Below are 19,725 nucleotides of genomic sequence, written 5' to 3'. Positions count from 1 at the left end.
TCTCACACTGGGTTTGCTGTGGCTGTTGTTTTGCTCATTAGAGTTTGCAGCAGACTGATGGTGGTCAGCAGTATCTGGCCGATCGGACCTTCACAGAGGTCAAACCTGCTCGCACTGTGATAAAGACAGCAGGAGAATTTGTGTACGTGGGTGGGTGAAAGAGGGAAAGAAAGAGAGATTGTGTGTGGGTGGGAAGTGAGATACAGTAAAAGCCTGGATAAAAAACCCTTCAAATTAACCCTGAGAACACAAGCCCTGGAGGATAATTTCTAGATAAATGCTTTAAAGCAGTGGTTTCATCCATCGTAATGGGGTTTGACTGACAGCTCCACACAAATCCACACTATTCATGTTCTCTTCTCCATTAAAATCGAGTGTGTGTGTTTGTGTTTTAACAGTGTTGTGACCTCGGCTACCATGCAGGCCTGAGCCGGGCATTGCGCACCTATTTGTCAGCAGAATACAGCATGGAAACCTCTCGACACGAGGGCCTGGATATTTTGGAGGGGGCTGTGGAGGGGCTGGACCCCAGTAATGACCGGCAGCGCTTTATGGAGACTCACCCTACAGCGTTCACCCCTCCTGCACGCTTCTCCTTTCAGCCACACATGGGAGACCAGGTCACATGCCACCTAGTGTCCTATCTAAATATATACATGTCATTTACACTACATTGACTTCTGTGCTGGAAAGGAATGAATCGGTGCTATTGTAGTGAGTTTTACTATCGTATCTAGAAACACAAAATTGTTTATTTAAATAGAAGTTAAAAAGTTTTAAATTGTCCTGTGCTTGACTATATTGTGAACTGTGGGATTATATAAATGGGGTCAAAAATGAAGAAATATAAACATTTACATATTTTGGAATCAAAAACAAAACTAATTTGGAAAAACGAAAACGTGCTACTTCCATTTTTATTCCTGTGTGATGTGCCTTGACATAATAGAGAGATTTTCAGCATTAATAAGCATAAATAAGCTAAAACTTTGCTAATTTGTGTAAATGAAGCATATGGGAGTCTGTCTTCCTAAAACTGTTTTAAATAGTGTTTTCCAACTATGTGATAATTATTGCACATGCAGTTTAATGGCCTCATAATAATTGCAGCCAAATGGATTATTCATAAAAAAAAATTTAACTCATTTGTCACACCACAAGACCATTTCAAATGAATTCATGAAGCCGAAAATCTGATTTAAAAGTGGTGACCTCTTACAGCATCTAAAAACCTACACCAATTTTTTTTATATATACAAACAAATATAATAATTTTAACCTCAAGTGTTGAGACCAATACATATCTATATCGATATATATGGTTGAGCTTGTTAATTGAAATATTATCCAATTTCACACAGCATTTTTATGTCAAATTTAGTCCAAGCTGTGACCTTTTAGTTATCATGCATGCTCTGATATGATATGCAGAGCCTTGGTGGTCACATGGGAAATGCAAATTCAAGTCTGGCTCACAACATATTTTATCCAACACCATGCTGTTCTCCCTATCACTTCCGATCCTTTTTTACTATCCATGTCCTTGATAATGGCAAAAAGGCCTCTTTAATAATTAATATGCTCAACTGATTTGTTTGTTCTGCTGAGCGGTTTCTGTAATATGTGTATTTATGCACGTTGATATTTCAGGTGAGTCAAATCACAGCACTGCCGCAGGTGCAAGCCGAGCTCCTCCTCCGGTTCCAGCAGCTGCAGTCGCGCCTCTCCACACTGAAGATCGAAAATGAAGAGGTGAGACACACACACAATCCCTTCCCCTCGAATGAGCCCCTCGGCAGCTGCAGTTCCCCCACTGAGGATAAAGAATGAGATGACAGGCGTGCACACCTTCTCCATTTCTCCTTTCCTCTTCTCTCGTTCCTTCTCTCTTGGTCGTCAGGTGTTATCTCCTTCACAGCTACAGATGCATTCATTCATATTGTTTCCATCTTCTCAGTCTCTGCTGGAGTGTGTGGTTGTTTGTCGCTGGTGGTTGGCAGAGGCCAGCTGTTTCCTGCAGCCTCAGCGTGTGAAGAACCGAGCAGAAGTGCTGATGAACGCTGTATTACTGTAGAGATCCAGGGGTGTACGGATGTGTGTGTGGGATATTCCTAAATCCTCGTTTCTCTTGATGACATAAGACCAGTTCCTGAGTACAGTGTGTGATTGTCAAAAAGTACTGCAAACTATTGTAGTATTTGCTTGGTTGTACATAATAATACTAATTTATTTGATCAGTATTGGAGTAAAATAATAATATTGTGAATATACTTTTTATAATATTACTGTTTTCTGTTTTTAGATATTGTAAAATGTAATTTATTTATGTGATGCCAATACGCAGTGTCACATGATACTTCAGAAATCATTCTAATATGCCGATTTGGTGCTCAAGAATTTTTTATTATAGTTAATGTTGAAAGCAGTTGTACTGCATAATATTCTAGTGGAAACCATGATGCTTTTTCAGGATTTTGTGATGAATAAAAATTCAATATATAATATCATATAGTATTATCATAAATGTCTTTACTTAGATGAAAAAGTGTCCCAGCTGAATAAAAGTATTAATTTCTTTCAAAAAGGCTGAAAAAAACAAGCATGTTAAAAAACACAATGCACATATTATTGCTTCCAAAATAAATTTCCAATTTTTAATTTCACTGCAAAATTGTATTTAATTATTGACTGGAGAAAAGTTAACCTTTTTTGGATTATTATTAAAGTGCATACTGTAAATTATGAAAACCCATTTCCCCAACTGAAGAAAAAATAATAATTTGCTCGCAATAGTGGGTTAACTGTCTAAATAACTGATTTGACTTTCTGACTGACTTATCTCATAACTGTAATCACAGTGCAGGATTTGGTGTTGAGGGTGATTAAATGAAGACAGAATTTTCTTTTTTTTGGGTGAATTAGACCTTTAAGTGTTTAATCAGGCATAACATGTTACATCTAGTTAATGATGTGTGATTGGATCACAAAAATTTTGGACCTCCATTCACACCTGTTTTTTGCTTTGCTTGCTTCCGAAATATGAAAATACAAGTGAAAACTGTCCTTGGATTAAAATGACCATGAGCTAATTATTCCGTACCGTGGCACCACGGCTTCAGTAACTCTGTATGTTCCCTCTGAAGGTGAAGAAGACATCGGAGGCCACGCTCAGCACTATCCAGGACATGGTGAACATGGAAGACTACGACGTGTCTGAGAGCTTCCAGCACAGTCGCTCCACTGAGTCAGTCAAATCCAGCGTATCAGACACTTACCTCAGCAAACCCAGCCTGGCCAAGAGACGAGCCAACCAGCAGGAAACAGAGCTCTTCTACTTCACAGTAAATGTTGGCCCACACACACTCGCTCAAACAGGGCCTGTTTTGGAAATTGAATAAGACGTTTACTTGCATCAGACACAGAAAAGAGCACAGACGCCATGTTTATTCTCCTAGCATCACACTTTGCAGGCAATGATCTGTTTACACTGTAGTTTTGTAGACCCCTGGATTTAGCCTAGAGCAATGTCAGCATCTTTAAACTAAGTTTATGGCTACTGAAGGATGACCAGGACTAATTAGATCATTAATTTTCAGTGTAATTGGATTATTATTGACCGGGTGTATCTGTGTGCCTGCAGAAGCTGAAGGAGTTTCTGGAAGGCAGTAATCTCATCGCTAAACTACAAGCCAAACATGACATGCTGAAGAGGAGCATAGCTGAAGGTGATGTTGCACCTTTCTCGAAATATGTGAAATTAATATGATTATATTTATTATTTACTATTGTGTACGATTACTGCAGCTGGGGCTGCTAACAATGAGAAAATGAGAATGATTTAGAAATGAAACGAATAATAATAATTATTATATTTTTATTATTTTATCTTATTTTTTTCTTTACTTATATGATTAATTAAATTCCATTGTAATATAAATATGAATACTGCTGCTACTAGTGCTATAACTACTACTACTACTTTTTTTATTTATTGATGCATAAATTAAAATATTATTTAATTAATTTTCATTATACATTTTTATATAAATATGTATTTAAAGAGTATATGCATTTTTACATGCACATTTAGCAAGACATAATCTATATATATATATATATATATATATATATATATATATATATATATATATATATATATATATATATATATATCATCCATGTTAATAAAACCAAGACAAATAATCTGTGTTCACCATTTGAAATTATATAATGAAGAGTAAGTGGCGTTACTTGAGGTTTCAGATTAGTTAAGTTTTTGTCTGAAGAGCAGTGAAATATGGTCTAATATAATATCTGTGTCCACAGAATACAGAGCAGACATCATGACAACCAGGTAAATCTCATCATCTATGTCTGACCTTCTTTTAATGCCCTTTTTGCATATACTGCTCTGCATCACAAGGTCCTTTTGATATTTGTAAAGGTTCTCGTGACCTTTTTGAATGTTAAATCTCTTGTTTCAGTTGCATTTCTCTCTCTCTTTCCACTTAGCCGTCGACGAAACTCCCACAGCAGGCACCAGGTAACAGCCGCTTTTGTTTCCACCTGTACCAGAACACACATTTCACGTACAACTTCCATGAGCTGCTTAATGACTCTTGGGTTATTTTTATCTGCATGCAGGATTCTGGGAAGGCCATCCCACTGATTGTAGAGAGCTGCATTCGCTTTATTAATCTATATGGTAAGAAATGTATATAATCTGATGAATATTACAAACACTGACTCCATCACACAAACATATAAATTCATATGCTCTTAAATTATGGTGTATTTTTTTAGGTCTCCAACACCAGGGTATTTTCAGGGTTTCAGGGTCACAGGTGGAAGTCAATGACATCAAGAATTCTTTTGAAAGAGGTTTGTGAACGCCGTGATGTAAATAATTCTCATAATTATATTATGCTTTTAAGCAGTCACAGTCACAGTGAACTTTGAAAGTCTCCATATAAATCATACAAATATTTAATATGGAGAGAAAAAAGTTAATTTTTAAATTAATTTTAAACCAATGTAAGTTGTAGAATAATACGAGGAAGAAATATTATTTCTATATATATAATTATACTATTTTTATGTAGATAAATTAAAAATGTAAAAATCTTATTTTATTATAACGGGTGACTATTTTCAACTTAATGTTATATAAATAAAGCCATAATACCTTATTATAGTTGGTACCTCCTCTACATAAGAAGTCTTTTTATTTACAATTATATATTTTTTATTTTACTTTATTTAGTGACGTAAACAAGTTTCTGAAAAAATGTAAAACCATATTAAGTTTAGATCAGTTTTACAGAAAAGTTATGGCATAATATTAAGAAGAAATTTTCTGCACCATTTCTGTTTCACCAATAAAAAAAAAAAAAAGAAGTAACATTTTATTTTATTATAGAAGTGGTGACTAATTTCCACTAAATGTTACTTGCATAAAACCAAAAATTAATATGGTACCTCCTCCTCCTTGTTAAATGTCACCTTAAAAAAAAAATGTTTTCCATTGTATTATATATTATTTTTATATTTTTATTAATTATAAAAGTAAATAATTAGTAAGATTTTGAATATGGTGAAAAATAAAGATTTTTTTGCGCTATTTCTGTGTCACCAGTTAAATAAATAAATAAATTGGTGACATTGACCCTATAATTTGTAATGATTTTAAGAAAAATGTTAAGTAACTGTGTGAAAAATTATATATATAAAAATATAAACAAATAGCATTGATTAAATACGGTTTAACAATCTCCCTTAAATTAAAACCATTAAAATAGATTATTTGATATATAGTGATATATATATGTGATTATTTAATAATAAATGTCAATAACTTTTTGAAAGCCCATTGTTCAAATGTGAAAATCACTGATTTGAATGAAAAAGATCTATCACCATGGATACAGTCTCATCTTGTGACTGTTTCCCAGGCAACGACCCCTTGACTGACGAGGAGAATAACCATGACATTAACTCAGTAGCAGGCGTGCTGAAAATGTACTTCCGCAACCTGGACAACCCGCTTTTCCCCAAGGAGAAGTTCAACGATCTCATCGCCTGCGTCCGTGAGTGCTTGTCTCCCTGCGTTCATATGTGTGCATGTACGTGTATGAGGCAGGATGGAGAAAGGAAAGGAAAGGAAAGGTGTGTGTGAGAAACGGTGGCACAAGCATTCGGGAAATGACAGGGTGCTAAGTACTCGGGTTTCCTGGGGCATTTGGACAGCTGCTGTCTTTTCATGTGAATATAATAGAGTCCCTGCCTGTCTGAGCACACGGGACGTCTGCTTTTCCTTGTTCATCAACTTGTGTGTTCATGTGCCTTCAACAGGAACGGAGAGTTTGTATGAGCGTGCCCTCTCCATCCGCAAGATCTTGACCACAACACCACGACCAACTCTCGTGGTCATGAGATACCTGTTTGCATTCCTCAACCAGTGAGTATTCACACACATTTATATAGCTAGCAAAATGAGGACATGCTACACAGACTGTATGTTGCTTTCAAAAAACACACGCTTTTCTAATCTTTTTGTATAATATCTATTTGTTTTCTTTTTATTTATTATATAATAAGAAAAATAAAACCTTACTACATGTACTGCGTTAAGCTAATTGAGACTTGTGAGTATACACACACACACACACACACACACACACACATATATATATATATATATATATATATATATATATATATATATATATATATGCATATATATGCATATATATGCATATATGCCCCCCTTTTTTCAATTTTATTTTATTTCAGTTAACATTTCTCATATTTTCAATAAATATGTTTTGTTTTCTATTTGTTTTAGTTAATGATAATGACCCTGGTATAAAAATTACTAATGATTTTATATATAATAAATAATTAATCAATGCAGACTCTAAAAGAAAACAGGAACACAGAAGAATTATTATTTTTTTTTATGAGGAAAATTAGAAATGCTGATTTTTTTTAAATGTATTATTCGTTTATATATACATTTATATATATATATATATATATATATATATATATATATATATATATATATATATATATATATATATATATATATATATATATATATATATATATATATATATATATACATATATAATTAGAAACCTTTTTCTATTTTAATTTATTTCAGTTAATGTTTATTTTATTTAAAATAATACAGACTACCCCAAAAGAAATGCAGGGAACACAAATGAATTTTTTTTTAGGTCAAATGGTATTATCTATTATTAAATTATTACACAAACACAGATGTCTCTTTATAACAAGTAATAATAACCTTATGAAGTGTCTGATTTTATATACTGAAAATACTACCATAAATTACATAAGACATTCGCAATTATATTTACTGTTATATCTCTGAATCATTTTTTTTAGAAAGTTTTCAGATATGTTTTGCTATATTTAGCTGATTCATCCTGACAGTTTTGTTCCAAAAGGGAAACAAAGTAAACCCACATACTTACTGTTCCATGTATGTACACTGTATGAAGTATTCATCAATATTGCTACTTCCAAACGAACACAACTCACTCAGCTGCAAAGCTGAAGCGTCTCATTGAATAGGAGAACTGCAGCTAAACTAAACATCCGTTTTCACACCTGAAATTAAATCCTCTCCCACCTCTGTGCCGTGAGAGACAGAGGGAGGCTGAGAGCGAGAGTGTTGGGTAAAGGTGTGATATGGAATTTATATTATTCATAAAAATAACAGACTGATGCTCTGATTGAGAATGTATCATTTTAGCGATGTACTCAGGAGACAACGTAATGCATCATGGGTTTGTTTCCCATCATAGCTTGTCCCAATACAGCGATGAGAACATGATGGACCCTGGAAACTTGGCTATATGCTTCGGCCCCACTTTGATGCCCACCCCGGACCTCCTGGACCAGGTCTCATGTCAGGCTCACGTCAACGAGATCGTCAAAACCATCATCATCCACCATGAAACCATCTTCCCTGACACCAAAGAGCTGGAGGGACCGGTTTATGAGAAATGCATGAGCAATACTGAGTACTGGTGAGTTTATGAGGGTAACTAATTACCATATTCACATTTAAAGTGCATAGCAGGATGTTGATGATCTTCTGTGTTCTTTAAGTGAAAGTCCGTACAGTGAACCTGGAGCGTTTGAGGAGGGGGAGCAGGATGGAGGGACTGAAACACAGACGAGTGAGGAGGGTAAATACATGCATGCTCGTTCGTTTTTATTAATCCCAAAAATACAGAATGCTGAATTTTCCTGCCTTTCTTTCAGAGGGTGAGTCTGTGGAGGCTATAGCCAAGTTTGACTATGTGGGACGGTCTGGACGGGAGCTGACCTTTAAAAAAGGAGCCACTCTGCTGCTGTTTCAGAGAGCGTCTGAAGACTGGTGGGAGGGACGACACAACGGCACTGACGGACTCATACCACACCAATACGTCACGCTGCAGGAGTGAGTTCACACGCTACATCTACATATTCAAGGCAACAAGATAAAATTAAGAAAAAAAATATTACCATAGCAAACACTTTCCACTAAAATACCACATTTACAGTTAATGTTACTTTATATAAATTTTACATTTTTATTGTATTTATTTTATATTTTCTTTTTTTATTCATTTATTTCATTACTAATTCCCCCTTAAAATGTCTGCTGTAAAAACAAATCAATATGGTACCTCCTCTACACAATGCAAGAATTTTATTTTAATTTTATAATAAGAAAAGAAGTGTGTATTATTTTAATTATTTATATATTTAGTTTAGTTTAGTTCAGTGGTGACTAATTCCCACTGAATGTTAGTGCTGCAAAACCATAAATCAATATGGTAGTTCCTCTACACAATATAAGAATTTAATTTAATTTATGAATGATGTATATCAGGGATGAGGCCATGTCAGACACTATGAGCCAGAAAACAGACAGTGAGTCCAGCCCTACACCTTCAGATGAAGTGAGCTCCAGACGGTCACTGACGTCCCCTACTGAGCCAAGAATCCCTGAGACCTTCATCAGCCGGTGAGAACACACACACTCTGGCCTTCAGTCTCCTAGTCACTTTTCTCCTTGCATTTCATATTATTAATTCCTCTCTCCTCTCCTCAGACACCGGAAGCGGACGGAAGCCCTCCTGCGCCGTGTCCCTGGTCGGTTAAGCGACGGTCACTGCCATGGCAATGGGCTGGAACGTAGCTCTCCTCCCGTAACGGTGACGGTAACGGGGCATTTCAGCCCGCGGGAGCTGCTGCGTGGAAACAGCTGTGTGGACAGTCCTGAGCACCACAGACGCATGGGACACAACACCACCTCCAACGGCAACGTCACTGCCAACATCAACCAACACGAGTCTCTGCGCAGGGACAGAGAGCGGGAGAGTCCTCCAATACGCCAGTCACCATCCGCAATGCATTGTGGGTTACCTATTCAACGCTCCCAGACGCTGAACCCGCACACAATGGCACAGGTTTGTTATGAACAGACATGCAAATAGGCAAATCTCACAAAAACATGTTCCTGACATTTCTGTAGCAAAATTAAAAGGAAAGAAAAAGAGTTGGAATATGGAAATTGAAACCGCTTTGTGAGAATGTAAAAATTTTTTGCATTGACATTTTTACAGTTTTTCAGATTCAGATTCTAAATTTTTCAGATTCTCATATAATTTTTATATAATGTGTGTAATAAATGCATAGTTAGTTTGTATTAATTTTAGAAAATAATTTTTTAAAATATTGATCAAATTAAAAATATATTAACAATAATATAAATCAAAAAACTATATCACATATAACATTTATATATTTTTTTATTTATAATGTAACCATTGTATATTAAATGTATAATCATTTTATTATATAATGTTTTGGAAAATATTAATTAATTTAGATTTTCTTTTATTAATTGGTCAATTATTTAACAATAATATAAATGATGATAAATTATATTATATGTTTTTAGATTTCATTTTTTGTGTATTAAAGATGTAAACAATTTATATTTAATTGATTTTTACTTTAATCTTATCATTTAGACTAAATTGATAATTGTTGAATTACCAGTATAAATGGTGATATGTTGTTAAATGTTATAATAGCTATATATCATTTTTTTTTATGTTTACATTTCATACACTTATTAAATGTATAATCAGTTTATATTTTATTATTTTTTGAAAAAAAGTTTAATTTAGTAAAATATTTAAAAAAAAATTAATAATCAGAAAATTAACAGTATAATAATTTTAAATATTTTAGATATTATTATAATTTATATATTACATTCATCTACTATTTGCTGAAAAAAAGTTTAGGGAACTTAAAATTATAGGCCTTGTTTTCTCTATCCAAAATACAATTTCTTGTTTTCTTTAAATTTGCTCTGCATTATGACGCAGAAATTTCCACGACAAGTTTTGTGAGATTTCTAAAAATCCGCACTCATGCATGCTCAAATAACACAATGTGTCGTGTTAGTAATACCGAAACGGTTAACACTCACAATCACTCTCTCTCTCTCTCTCTCTTTCTCTCTCTCTCTCTCTCTCTCTCTCTCCAGGATTTGGAGGAAACCATGAGTCTGGCATTGAACGAGCTGCGCCAGCTGGAAAGGCATAATGGGAAAACCGCGGCTCCTGACCTGGTTCTGGACACCCTGGAGCAGGTGAAGAGCAGCCCATCCTGCCCATCCGGCTCCACCCCCTCCAGCTTGTCCAGCCCATCAGATTCCCCGAGCCCCCTCAGCCCGATCAGCCCCCTTCCTCCTCTTCCTCCGCTGCCCGGCCCTTCGTCCCGGCGCTCCAACGACCCCGTTGCCACCTTTAAACCCGTAGCCTCGCCCCGCATGGGTGTGACGCTCCGCCCACCCGCTTTGCGGCCCAAACCGCCCATTCTTCCCAAAGCCAACCCTCCGCCTTCCCAGCAGCCCCAGAATCCGCCCTCGAGTTTCAGCAGCGACAAATCCGGCACTATGTAAGCCAATGGGTCCAACTGAAGGAAACAGGGTTAAAGACTCGACGACTGCTCGAAGAACAGGGTTAATCTCTTAATAATGACATGATTGTACGGCCGATAGCTAGTTTATGCGCAGAACGGTCTAATAGCGTTAGTCTACGATATTATATCCATAAATGTGTTGTCAGGGTGGTGTGTGTGTGTGTGTGTATTCTCAAAGTGAATAGGACTTTACCGTGTCTGTGTGTAGATACATTTATAAGGAACACATTCAGAGACAGCGGAGAGAGACTGCCTGTACAGGAAGTACCATTGTTGTTTTTATGGGAAATGTTCCATTGAGTCGGTGCAATGTATTTTGAGTGCTTTGATTTGTTAGGCCTTACAAGAGTAATGTGTCGAAAACGCTGTTTTTATAAGTTGCTGCTGCTTTTTTTGATGCTTCAATTCGAGTTACAGGACTCCTGGTGCCTCTTGGGAAAATAGTTATTTTACTTGTTGGAATTTGATGGGGAATGTAATTTTAATTTTTTTCCCGATCACTTAGCCTTTCCCGCAAGGCGACTGAAGAACACCGAATGTATTCCATGAATGTTCCACTGTTTTTCCTGTTTTCACTCTGAAAAATACCGCGCTAAGCCTTGATCACCAGATAAACCTCCCCTTTCACCGTGGAAACCAAACCCTGAAGCCTGATTGGACAACGTGGGAGGGACACAACCATAACATTCCGAGGGCAAACGCACGAACGAAGCTTTAGCAAAACATCACACTGAAGGCACAAAAAAGACATTCCGGGGAGGATTGTGAAGAAAATGACGAAAGTTTGTGAAATAGGCCACGCCCTTATATGCCACGCCCTCCCTCGGGTCGTTCAAGTACAATTTCCTCTGCTGCTCCACTGACGGACGATAACAGTGTTCGATCCTCGATTTCAACGTCCCCTGTGCTTCCAGTGTACGTGTGTTTGTATGATATCGTCAACGGCAGACTCTTTGGAGCACACTAACCATACATGGCTCTCCTGTGTGTGTCTGTGTGGGGGTTTTTGCATGATAAAACGCGCTTAGAGTAGTTCGGAGTACAAGGTGATGGATAATTCATGCTTGTACATGACAACTTAAGTGTTTGAGTGTGTTTGTGTGAGTGAAAGATAGTTAGAAAGAGTGCACTGCACTTGTAGACAAGATTGTGTGTGTTTGAGTGTTTGTGAAAGTGAATGTGTGTGTGATCAAGGGCGTTTAGTTCAGTGTGTAAATATGCATGAAGGTGGAGCAAGTAGTTTTACGACCGAACGGCCTTGGTTCACTTTTTTATACACTAACAATGGTTGTTTTTCCACTTTTTTTGACTGCTGCTTATGTTTTTCTACCGTTCTATTTTTTAACCTTCATTTCTTACTGGTGCTCTTTCATACGACCATGTCTGTTTGTCGCCGTACCCAACACCCATTTTTTTTGTCCTTTTCCAAGCAATCTGAGATTTTTCCCCCACCCTTCCACACACACACACAAACACACACACACTGTGTTCACATGAAAGTGCCTTTCAGGATGCATGTTGAATGCAGGAGCCTGGTCTGCCAAGGGTGTGTGCTCCCGTCGCTCTCTGAAGAGTCGTTCCCCAAGTAAAAAATAAAGAAATAAATATTATTAAGGCTAGAGCTCTTTCCAGATATTTAATAACCTGAACGAATAATAAATATGTACATTTAATCCATTGTGATGTCGCACTTTCATGTATAGGACTGTATTGGCATGTAGCATTAAATCATGTTCCAGTGCATTTTAAAATGAGTCGAAACTGAATGTCTTTGAAATAAAGGAAAGTTGATATGTCTCAAAATAGTGCGTTGTTCTTTTTTGTTGATATATTTCAGTTTAGTGATGGAAATTGCTCATACTAAAATTAAACGGTAAGTAGAAAGCATTGTACATGTGATTTAAAGACACAGTACCCCTCAAAAATAAAAATCTCATTATAAAGCAAACTGATCTTCTATACAACACAATGTTTATTTGATAATGATTTACAGTGTACTGTCCCTTTAAATGTTACAATCTGTCTGCCTGAATCCATGTTTTGTACATATGTGCACTAATAATTTATGCTCTTATTTCAGTCATGCCGTTAAAAATGTAGGAAAATTCGAGGATGCTTTTAATGGCTCACATAGGAGTGGAGGACACAATTTCTGCCTTTAAAGCAAAGAATCATTTCCCATCATGCACCTTAACCTGGCTGATTCTAAAGTGGAGGTAAAATGATAGAGATTAGACATGCAGTGGGGTCCCACTAGTTTTATTTTGCATTCTAATGTAATATATCACTTTTTCCATGTTTAAATGAAAATGTAATGTATATATCATAGTATATTTGTATTTTGTTTGTTCCTTTTGCTTTAGCGGTATAGGCATTTATGTAAAACATGGTAATCATGTTTCCCAGATTTCTTATTCATTATACATCACAGAATTTATTTGTTAATTTTTTATTAGATTTTGAGTCCAGATTTTCAATGCGGTCTCAGACTTTTGGACTTTGGACCCCACTGTGGTTTTGGATTTGCAGATGTTTTGCAAGCCTGTTTTCTATCTCTCGAGTTATGGGTATAAAGATATGAATCTTTAATGTTTTGATTTATATTAATCTTCATCCATTTTTCAAATGCAAGCTGGTACATCCTTGCTGCTGTCCTTCTGCCAACTCTCATGTACAGTTGTGACCTATGCATTTCATGGGCCCATTTTTTTCATTCATGGGGGGGGGTTGCACTGAATTACCAATATGGTCATGGGTTTCAAACTTTTTAAAAAGTGCAGAATGTTTGAAAACAAAATGTCATTCATTTCTGTTTTGATCTACACTATCATTTGAAAGTTTGGGATCAGTATAACTTTTTAAAAATAAATTTAGTAAGAATGCTTTGAAGTGACAATAAAGACATTTATAATGCTACAAAAGATTTCTATTTCAAATAAATGTTCTTTTGAACTTGCTATTATTATAAGCTTATTATTATGATTTTAGAAGTTTGATGTGACACTGAAGACCGGAACAATTATACTGAAAATTCAGCTTTGATCAAAAAAATTGTTCTTTTAAACTGTAATTAGTTTTAAAGGATTTTGATAAAATATGCAAACCATACTACATATCACATTAAATGACAATAGAAATATTTGAAGACTCTTGGAATCAAAAAGAGTTTCAAGTAGTAATTAAATTTTGCTAGTCACTTCAACTCAAAGATTTTTTTTTTCATAACTATAATTTTATTCCCTAATAGAAAGATTTCAGTACAGTTATAGTATGATAGACAATTCCAAACTTTATTTCGCAAATGAAAAGGTACACAATGGTCAAAACGTTAAAAACCAAAGGCTATTAAAATGTGGTACACAGCAAATTAACAATAAAAGGGGAAGTCGAACTCTTTGCAGTGGGTCCCTTTCACATTCAATAATTGCTAAGCAGGAACACGAGCTGAAAGAACTCATTCATGAACACTTTTTTTTTTTTAAACAAGACAAAGCAGCCACAGCGGTGATATTCGTCTTTGGTCTGAAAGTGTTTGAATCATGAAGCTTTTGGACCTCTTTAATAGTCATTTCCAAAGGAAAAGGATAAAACCGATTACATTCATCAAGAGTTTCAGCAGCGCAGTAAATAAAAGAGCGTCAGCAACTGATATTGAGGTAAACATCCTTTTAAAATAAACTACATTTAGGGTGAAATGAGTCTATATTGATAATTAAGTAGTAGTTCAGCCCTTGGAGCCTGGTTTGAGTGTGGTGAAGGGTTTGGTGTTCCTCAGCGATCCCGTCAGCTCCTGCAGGAATGGCACGATGTTCGAGTCCCTCTCTGACTTCCTCCCGTCGAAGATCACCACTACGGTGAAGTGCGGTTCAGGCCGTGTGAGGAAGTAGGTGCTCTGGACTTTATCGTCATAAAAGTGGACCACCTTATCCAGAGCGTTGAGTTCCGTGGAGCGGTCGCTCATGATCATGATGACATTGGGCCAATGCGTGACCGGCCTTTCTCCGCCGGGAAGAGACACGACGGCCGGAAACTGGTCCACGCCTTTGGGAGCTTCACGGTAGGAGTGCGGATGATGGTATCCATGACCCTGGAAGCTCTCTGAGCCACGGTTGTCGAAGACCAAGGAGACGTTGGAAGCGTCGTGCTTGCGAATGAAGCCCGAGATCTTGCCGAAGTAATCTAGGGAGGTCCGAGCCGTCAGGGTTTTCATTTCGGACTGTGACGTTTGCCGGCTCAAAGCCTCGTGGAAGTAGAAGCTGAACTTGGCTAGGAGTGTGGCTTGAAGGCGCTGGAACCACAGGTAGAGGTGTGGCAGCTGCACGGCCTTCTGGGATTGGCCTCCGAAGAGGTGTTTCCTGGTTTCTCGTTGCCGTTCGAACACCTGACCCCACGCCTGAAGTTTGGAATGGGCGCCGTGCAGGTTGAGCAGAGACGGCAGGAAATGCCACTCGGAGATCTGCGCCTGGCATCGCAGCAGCTGCGTCAACACGTCCACCTCCACCTGGAAGCTGCTCTCCAGACGGCTCAGGATCGGATGGTGGAATCTAAAAGAAGCCAAATGCAACAACATATCGATACGATTTAATGCAATAGTCAAATCACAAAGGTTAATTATCTTATGGGCTGCAGATTTCAAAGTGAAGCACGTCACTGTGCTTATTTACACGCTTCACAAAATTATTTTTATTTAAATTATTTTTCAGTCATTGAAAAATATATTTCTTTTTCATCTACACACTACAGGATTATTTAATTCTTTTTAAGATTTATTATTTTAAGTTGTAGATAAAACAAAATATTCAAGTATGTTTCACAAGAAAATTGTGTATTAGTATTTCAACTTCAAAGTTTTAGGATTAATTCCTAAATTAATTAATTACTCTAAAATTGTTACTAGTCATTTCTTTAATCATTTATAAAATTCACTACAAAGCATATTCACTACAAAAGTATATTCTTTTACCAATTTGTTTTTGTTTTATTACAGTGGAAAACAAATTCAGCTCTGAGCCCATGATTTTGTGTTTCAGCTCCATTTTTTTTAAACTATCAAATACATATTTTATTATATTATTTTAATGCAATAATAATCACATTAAAAAGCATTATTTTTATAGTCATTAAGTGGGTCAAAAAAAGTGGAAAGTTTTTTTTTTATTCTGTTCACTTTATGGTTGTGGAAAAAGTTTTAAGTTGGTTCTTTTTTCAGATTTGTAAAATCCTTTTAAATGCAGATGCACTACTGAGCAAAATCAACCAACTTATTCTCAATTTTTTTTTTCTCCAAATAAAGCTATTAAAATCATTTTGAGGAAATTTCAAATATTTTTATTTTATATCACAATATATATTTCAGAAAAACGAAATATCGCAATAAGTTTTTTCAATATCTCGCAGCCCTACATGAAATGGAACTCTGAGATCAATATGAGACGATGTAAGAAGGTGGACGACTGTCACCATCTCTGTAATCCTCCAATCTGTGTGTCCCGTTTTCACCGCCGCACCAGCTTGTTCTTGAGAAAGTCATGAATACTGCAGGGCGGCATAGAACTCATTACATCTCCTGCATTCAGCAGCAGCAGCAGCGTGAAAACTCTTCACCCCTGACTGATCATTAATTACACGTCTTAGCAGGCAGCCGGAAAGAATAGCACGAGGAAATGACAGAGAGAGAAAGAAAAGTCAGCTACTTCATAAAAAAGGCTAACAGAGGAGTACTTTCTATGGGAGTTATATATTGGAGAGAACCCTGGCGCTACCAGAATATCTTCACAAAGCAACCAATGGGGAGAGTTTAGGGGCGGGGCTACCTGTTTAACCAGACAATGGAAGAAGGGGAGTGTTTGAGGAAAATGGTTTGGAAATAGATTTTTGCAACACAAAAATTCACATTCAAAGCATTTTCTCTGTAGGCCGGCAGACATTTGATCGAGTTCACCTCTGATTTCTCAAGGTCAACCTCTGCAGAGTCAACACTGCTGCCAAAGACCAAATCTCTGCTGAGCACTTGGCTGACTGATTAATTGATCAGATAACATTTGTGAGATGACTCAACGTTTGGCATCCTTCCTTCCTTCCATCCATCTCTCTCTCTCTTCCTTTAGTGAAGTGCAGAGTTCACCTTGAGCAGTCAGGTGCTGGCCTCACATGCTGCTTTATCATGCATCACTTTCCCTCTGACTATAACACGTTATTTACACGTAACATGTTATTTAGTTTGCACATGCCACCTGTGTTTCTCACCTGGAGCTGTACTTCTGCAGAATGCTCTCCAGCGTGCTCACAAGCTCTTCAGAGTTCACAGTCTTCTGGCTGCCCAGAGAATGCATCTTCTCGTAGAAGTCTGCGATCTCCATCCTGGCCTGTGTGAAGTGACACAGCTGCTCGGACAGATGGGGCAGGAGATCCTCCAGGTTGGGAGTGGAGCCTCCGGATGTGTGGCGGCCCATGGAGACCACCTTCCTCAGTTCGTTGTTCAGGGATGTATAGATGGTTCTGATGGAATCCTTGCGGATGAAAAATGACTGACCACCTGAGTGACACACATACATTAATGTGATGGCATCAAAACAATACAAAGCAGGAGGCACCTCTAGTGATTCAGCCTGAAAATGAATTCAGTAACAGAACACACAGATGGAGATGCATTATGTATGACCACATAGCGCCATCTGCTGTATTTAAATTATATTACCCTGTCATTCACTGTAAAAAAAAAAAAAAAAATTAAATAGGTGGGGTTTTTTTTCACTTATTTTTTGACTTGGACCAGGGTAATACCACGTTTTTGCCATATTTGCCAAATTACCATGGTACATATACTATGGTAATACATTTTTTTCCCACAAAAAAGCCATGGTATTATTATGGCACATCAAAAAATATACTATTATCCTGACACAAGTCCAAACACATCATCTTACCATAATGTTACTGAATTACTAGCATAATCACAAAGTGTTACCATTTAATACCTGTGGGGAAAAAAAGTAATAAAAAAAAAATCATGCTCTGGTAAATCAAGATTTACATTAGAAAAAATTTATGAGATACTATGTCTATTGTGACAAATCTCATTAAACTTATAATTAAAATTAAGTATTATCACAAAGTCACAATAACGACATGTGGAAAAATTAAGACAAATTAAGAAAAAAAATGTAAGAAAATCGTAAGACAAATAATTATGTACTGACATTAAAATTGGTCAAATCTGAGACATTATAGAATTGTGTTATGAAAAAGTGTCAATTATAACATGATAAATGTTTTGTCAAATTTGTAGCTTTGTTGTAATCAGGAGTCATACATTTGACTGTTTTTTTTTTATTATTATTTTTATGACCACTTTTCTCTCCTAATTTTGATTTTATCACAATTATGACGATGTATCTCAATTTTACCTTTGTAATTTCTCCTAATTTTGATAATCATAATTTTTATATTATAATTTAATTGATCTCATAATTACCATCTGACATCTCACATTTTGACATAATCTCAAATTATGACATCTCTAACCATTGTTTCATAAATTTGACTTTTATTTGTCAAAATATCGATGTCTGTAATCCAAAAATTACTATTTTGACTTATTCTAAATCTTTAACCCCTCTTGTTTGGCGGAAATGGGTTTTTAAATGGTAGTACCACAGTCAGTAAGTTTTGACAGAATGCAGTATTGTAAACGCTGTTTCACACCTAGTTTCTGCCCGAGGAAAGTCATGTTGTGGTAGGCTTTCTCCGCGGCGGCGAGGTGCGCGAGAGCGGCCAGCAGAGACGTCCAGGTGGCCCCCGCGCTCTTACTCACGTCCTTCTCCTTCTCCACATAATCCTTCGCCCGATCGAACCAGAACATCCCGAGCTGAGTGAAGAAACTCTCGAGTACGGCTCGCTCTTTAGGAACCGGCCGCAGCTCATCATCGCGCTGTGTGTCACTCATGATGACACGGAGGAGATACACTTACAGCTGCTGTACATTCACGCTGCAGCGTTATTAAACGACGCTAAAACTGTTTGATGCGCCCGTTGTGTTGTGCCAGGCAGTTGCGATCGTTGGAAAAGACCAAAACGACCAAACCATCGAAATTAAGAGATTCAAGCGGGTTTCTGTTGGTAAAATGCGCATTCTTAGTGCTAAACGCCACCATAACACTTTTCAATAACAACACTACGACAAGCCAAAGGAGACAAATATGACTATATACGAAACGCGCATCCTATATAAGAATGCTCAAATGGATCAAACCTTTTCGTTTTCTCAGAATGATACTGAGCTAAATCTCCACTTCAGTAGCACCACACTTTACATTTTTATTCCTGTCTATATCCTGAAGGCTTGTAGGATTTGTTCATATATAATCTGCTCTATTATATACAACATTTTATTCCCCCCCAAAATTACAAAAAATATATTGTTTTCTGTCTGTTCTGTAAACAAGAATTTTAAAACTGACTTAATCCAGTGTTCAGATTTTTGTTCTAGAAGTGTATCCAAATAAGCGCATATTTAATTAAATAATGCATCATTTGCATATTTACACCTAACAATTTAAAAAACTTCAATTAATGCTTGCAATTATCAGTGTAATTAATCAACTAAGATGGTAACTATTAGTTAATGTTTACCCTCCAGTGTCTTGCCTTAAATAAATTATATATATATATATATATATATATATATATATATGTATATATATATAT

At 36.5% G+C, this 19,725-nt stretch overlaps 2 protein-coding genes across 3 annotated transcripts in view; one reads left to right on the top strand and one right to left on the bottom strand.

The window, feature by feature from the left end:
• srgap1b (SLIT-ROBO Rho GTPase activating protein 1b) overlaps positions 1 to 12,822 on the top strand; it is a 31,579-nt gene extending 18,757 nt beyond the window's left edge. The window contains exons 7-22 of one of the 2 annotated variants that reach the window (XM_052555129.1): positions 399 to 620; positions 1,651 to 1,752; positions 3,144 to 3,341; positions 3,641 to 3,725; positions 4,327 to 4,354; positions 4,513 to 4,543; positions 4,645 to 4,705; positions 4,804 to 4,881; positions 5,952 to 6,086; positions 6,352 to 6,457; positions 7,836 to 8,060; positions 8,143 to 8,222; positions 8,299 to 8,476; positions 8,912 to 9,046; positions 9,134 to 9,491; positions 10,583 to 12,822. In XM_052555129.1, the coding sequence (XP_052411089.1) occupies positions 399 to 620; positions 1,651 to 1,752; positions 3,144 to 3,341; positions 3,641 to 3,725; positions 4,327 to 4,354; positions 4,513 to 4,543; positions 4,645 to 4,705; positions 4,804 to 4,881; positions 5,952 to 6,086; positions 6,352 to 6,457; positions 7,836 to 8,060; positions 8,143 to 8,222; positions 8,299 to 8,476; positions 8,912 to 9,046; positions 9,134 to 9,491; positions 10,583 to 10,999 (2,439 nt within the window). In that variant the 3' untranslated portion in view covers positions 11,000 to 12,822. Of the gene's footprint in view, positions 1 to 398; positions 621 to 1,650; positions 1,753 to 3,143; positions 3,342 to 3,640; positions 3,726 to 4,326; positions 4,355 to 4,512; positions 4,544 to 4,644; positions 4,706 to 4,803; positions 4,882 to 5,951; positions 6,166 to 6,351; positions 6,458 to 7,835; positions 8,061 to 8,142; positions 8,223 to 8,298; positions 8,477 to 8,911; positions 9,047 to 9,133; positions 9,492 to 10,582 lie in introns of those variants that run through there. The other variant, XR_008153654.1, reaches the window with a different exon arrangement.
• A 1,466-nt stretch (positions 12,823 to 14,288) lies between these two features.
• Positions 14,289 to 19,204, bottom strand: LOC127956877 (KICSTOR subunit 2). The gene is made up of 3 exons (XM_052555133.1): positions 18,724 to 19,204; positions 17,266 to 17,554; positions 14,289 to 15,563 (listed from the first exon to the last, which is right to left on the bottom strand). Exons 1-3 carry the CDS (start codon positions 18,962 to 18,964, stop codon positions 14,744 to 14,746), a joined length of 1,350 nt encoding a protein of 449 aa, XP_052411093.1. The 5' UTR covers positions 18,965 to 19,204; the 3' UTR covers positions 14,289 to 14,743.
• Between the last annotated feature and the right edge of the window lie 521 nt (positions 19,205 to 19,725).

This window comes from Carassius gibelio, chromosome B4, assembly GCF_023724105.1.
Source record: "Carassius gibelio isolate Cgi1373 ecotype wild population from Czech Republic chromosome B4, carGib1.2-hapl.c, whole genome shotgun sequence".
Taxonomy (NCBI): Eukaryota; Metazoa; Chordata; class Actinopteri; order Cypriniformes; family Cyprinidae; genus Carassius; species Carassius gibelio.
Note: the sequence above shows the minus strand (reverse complement) of the source record. Positions and strands in the feature narration are given on the sequence as shown.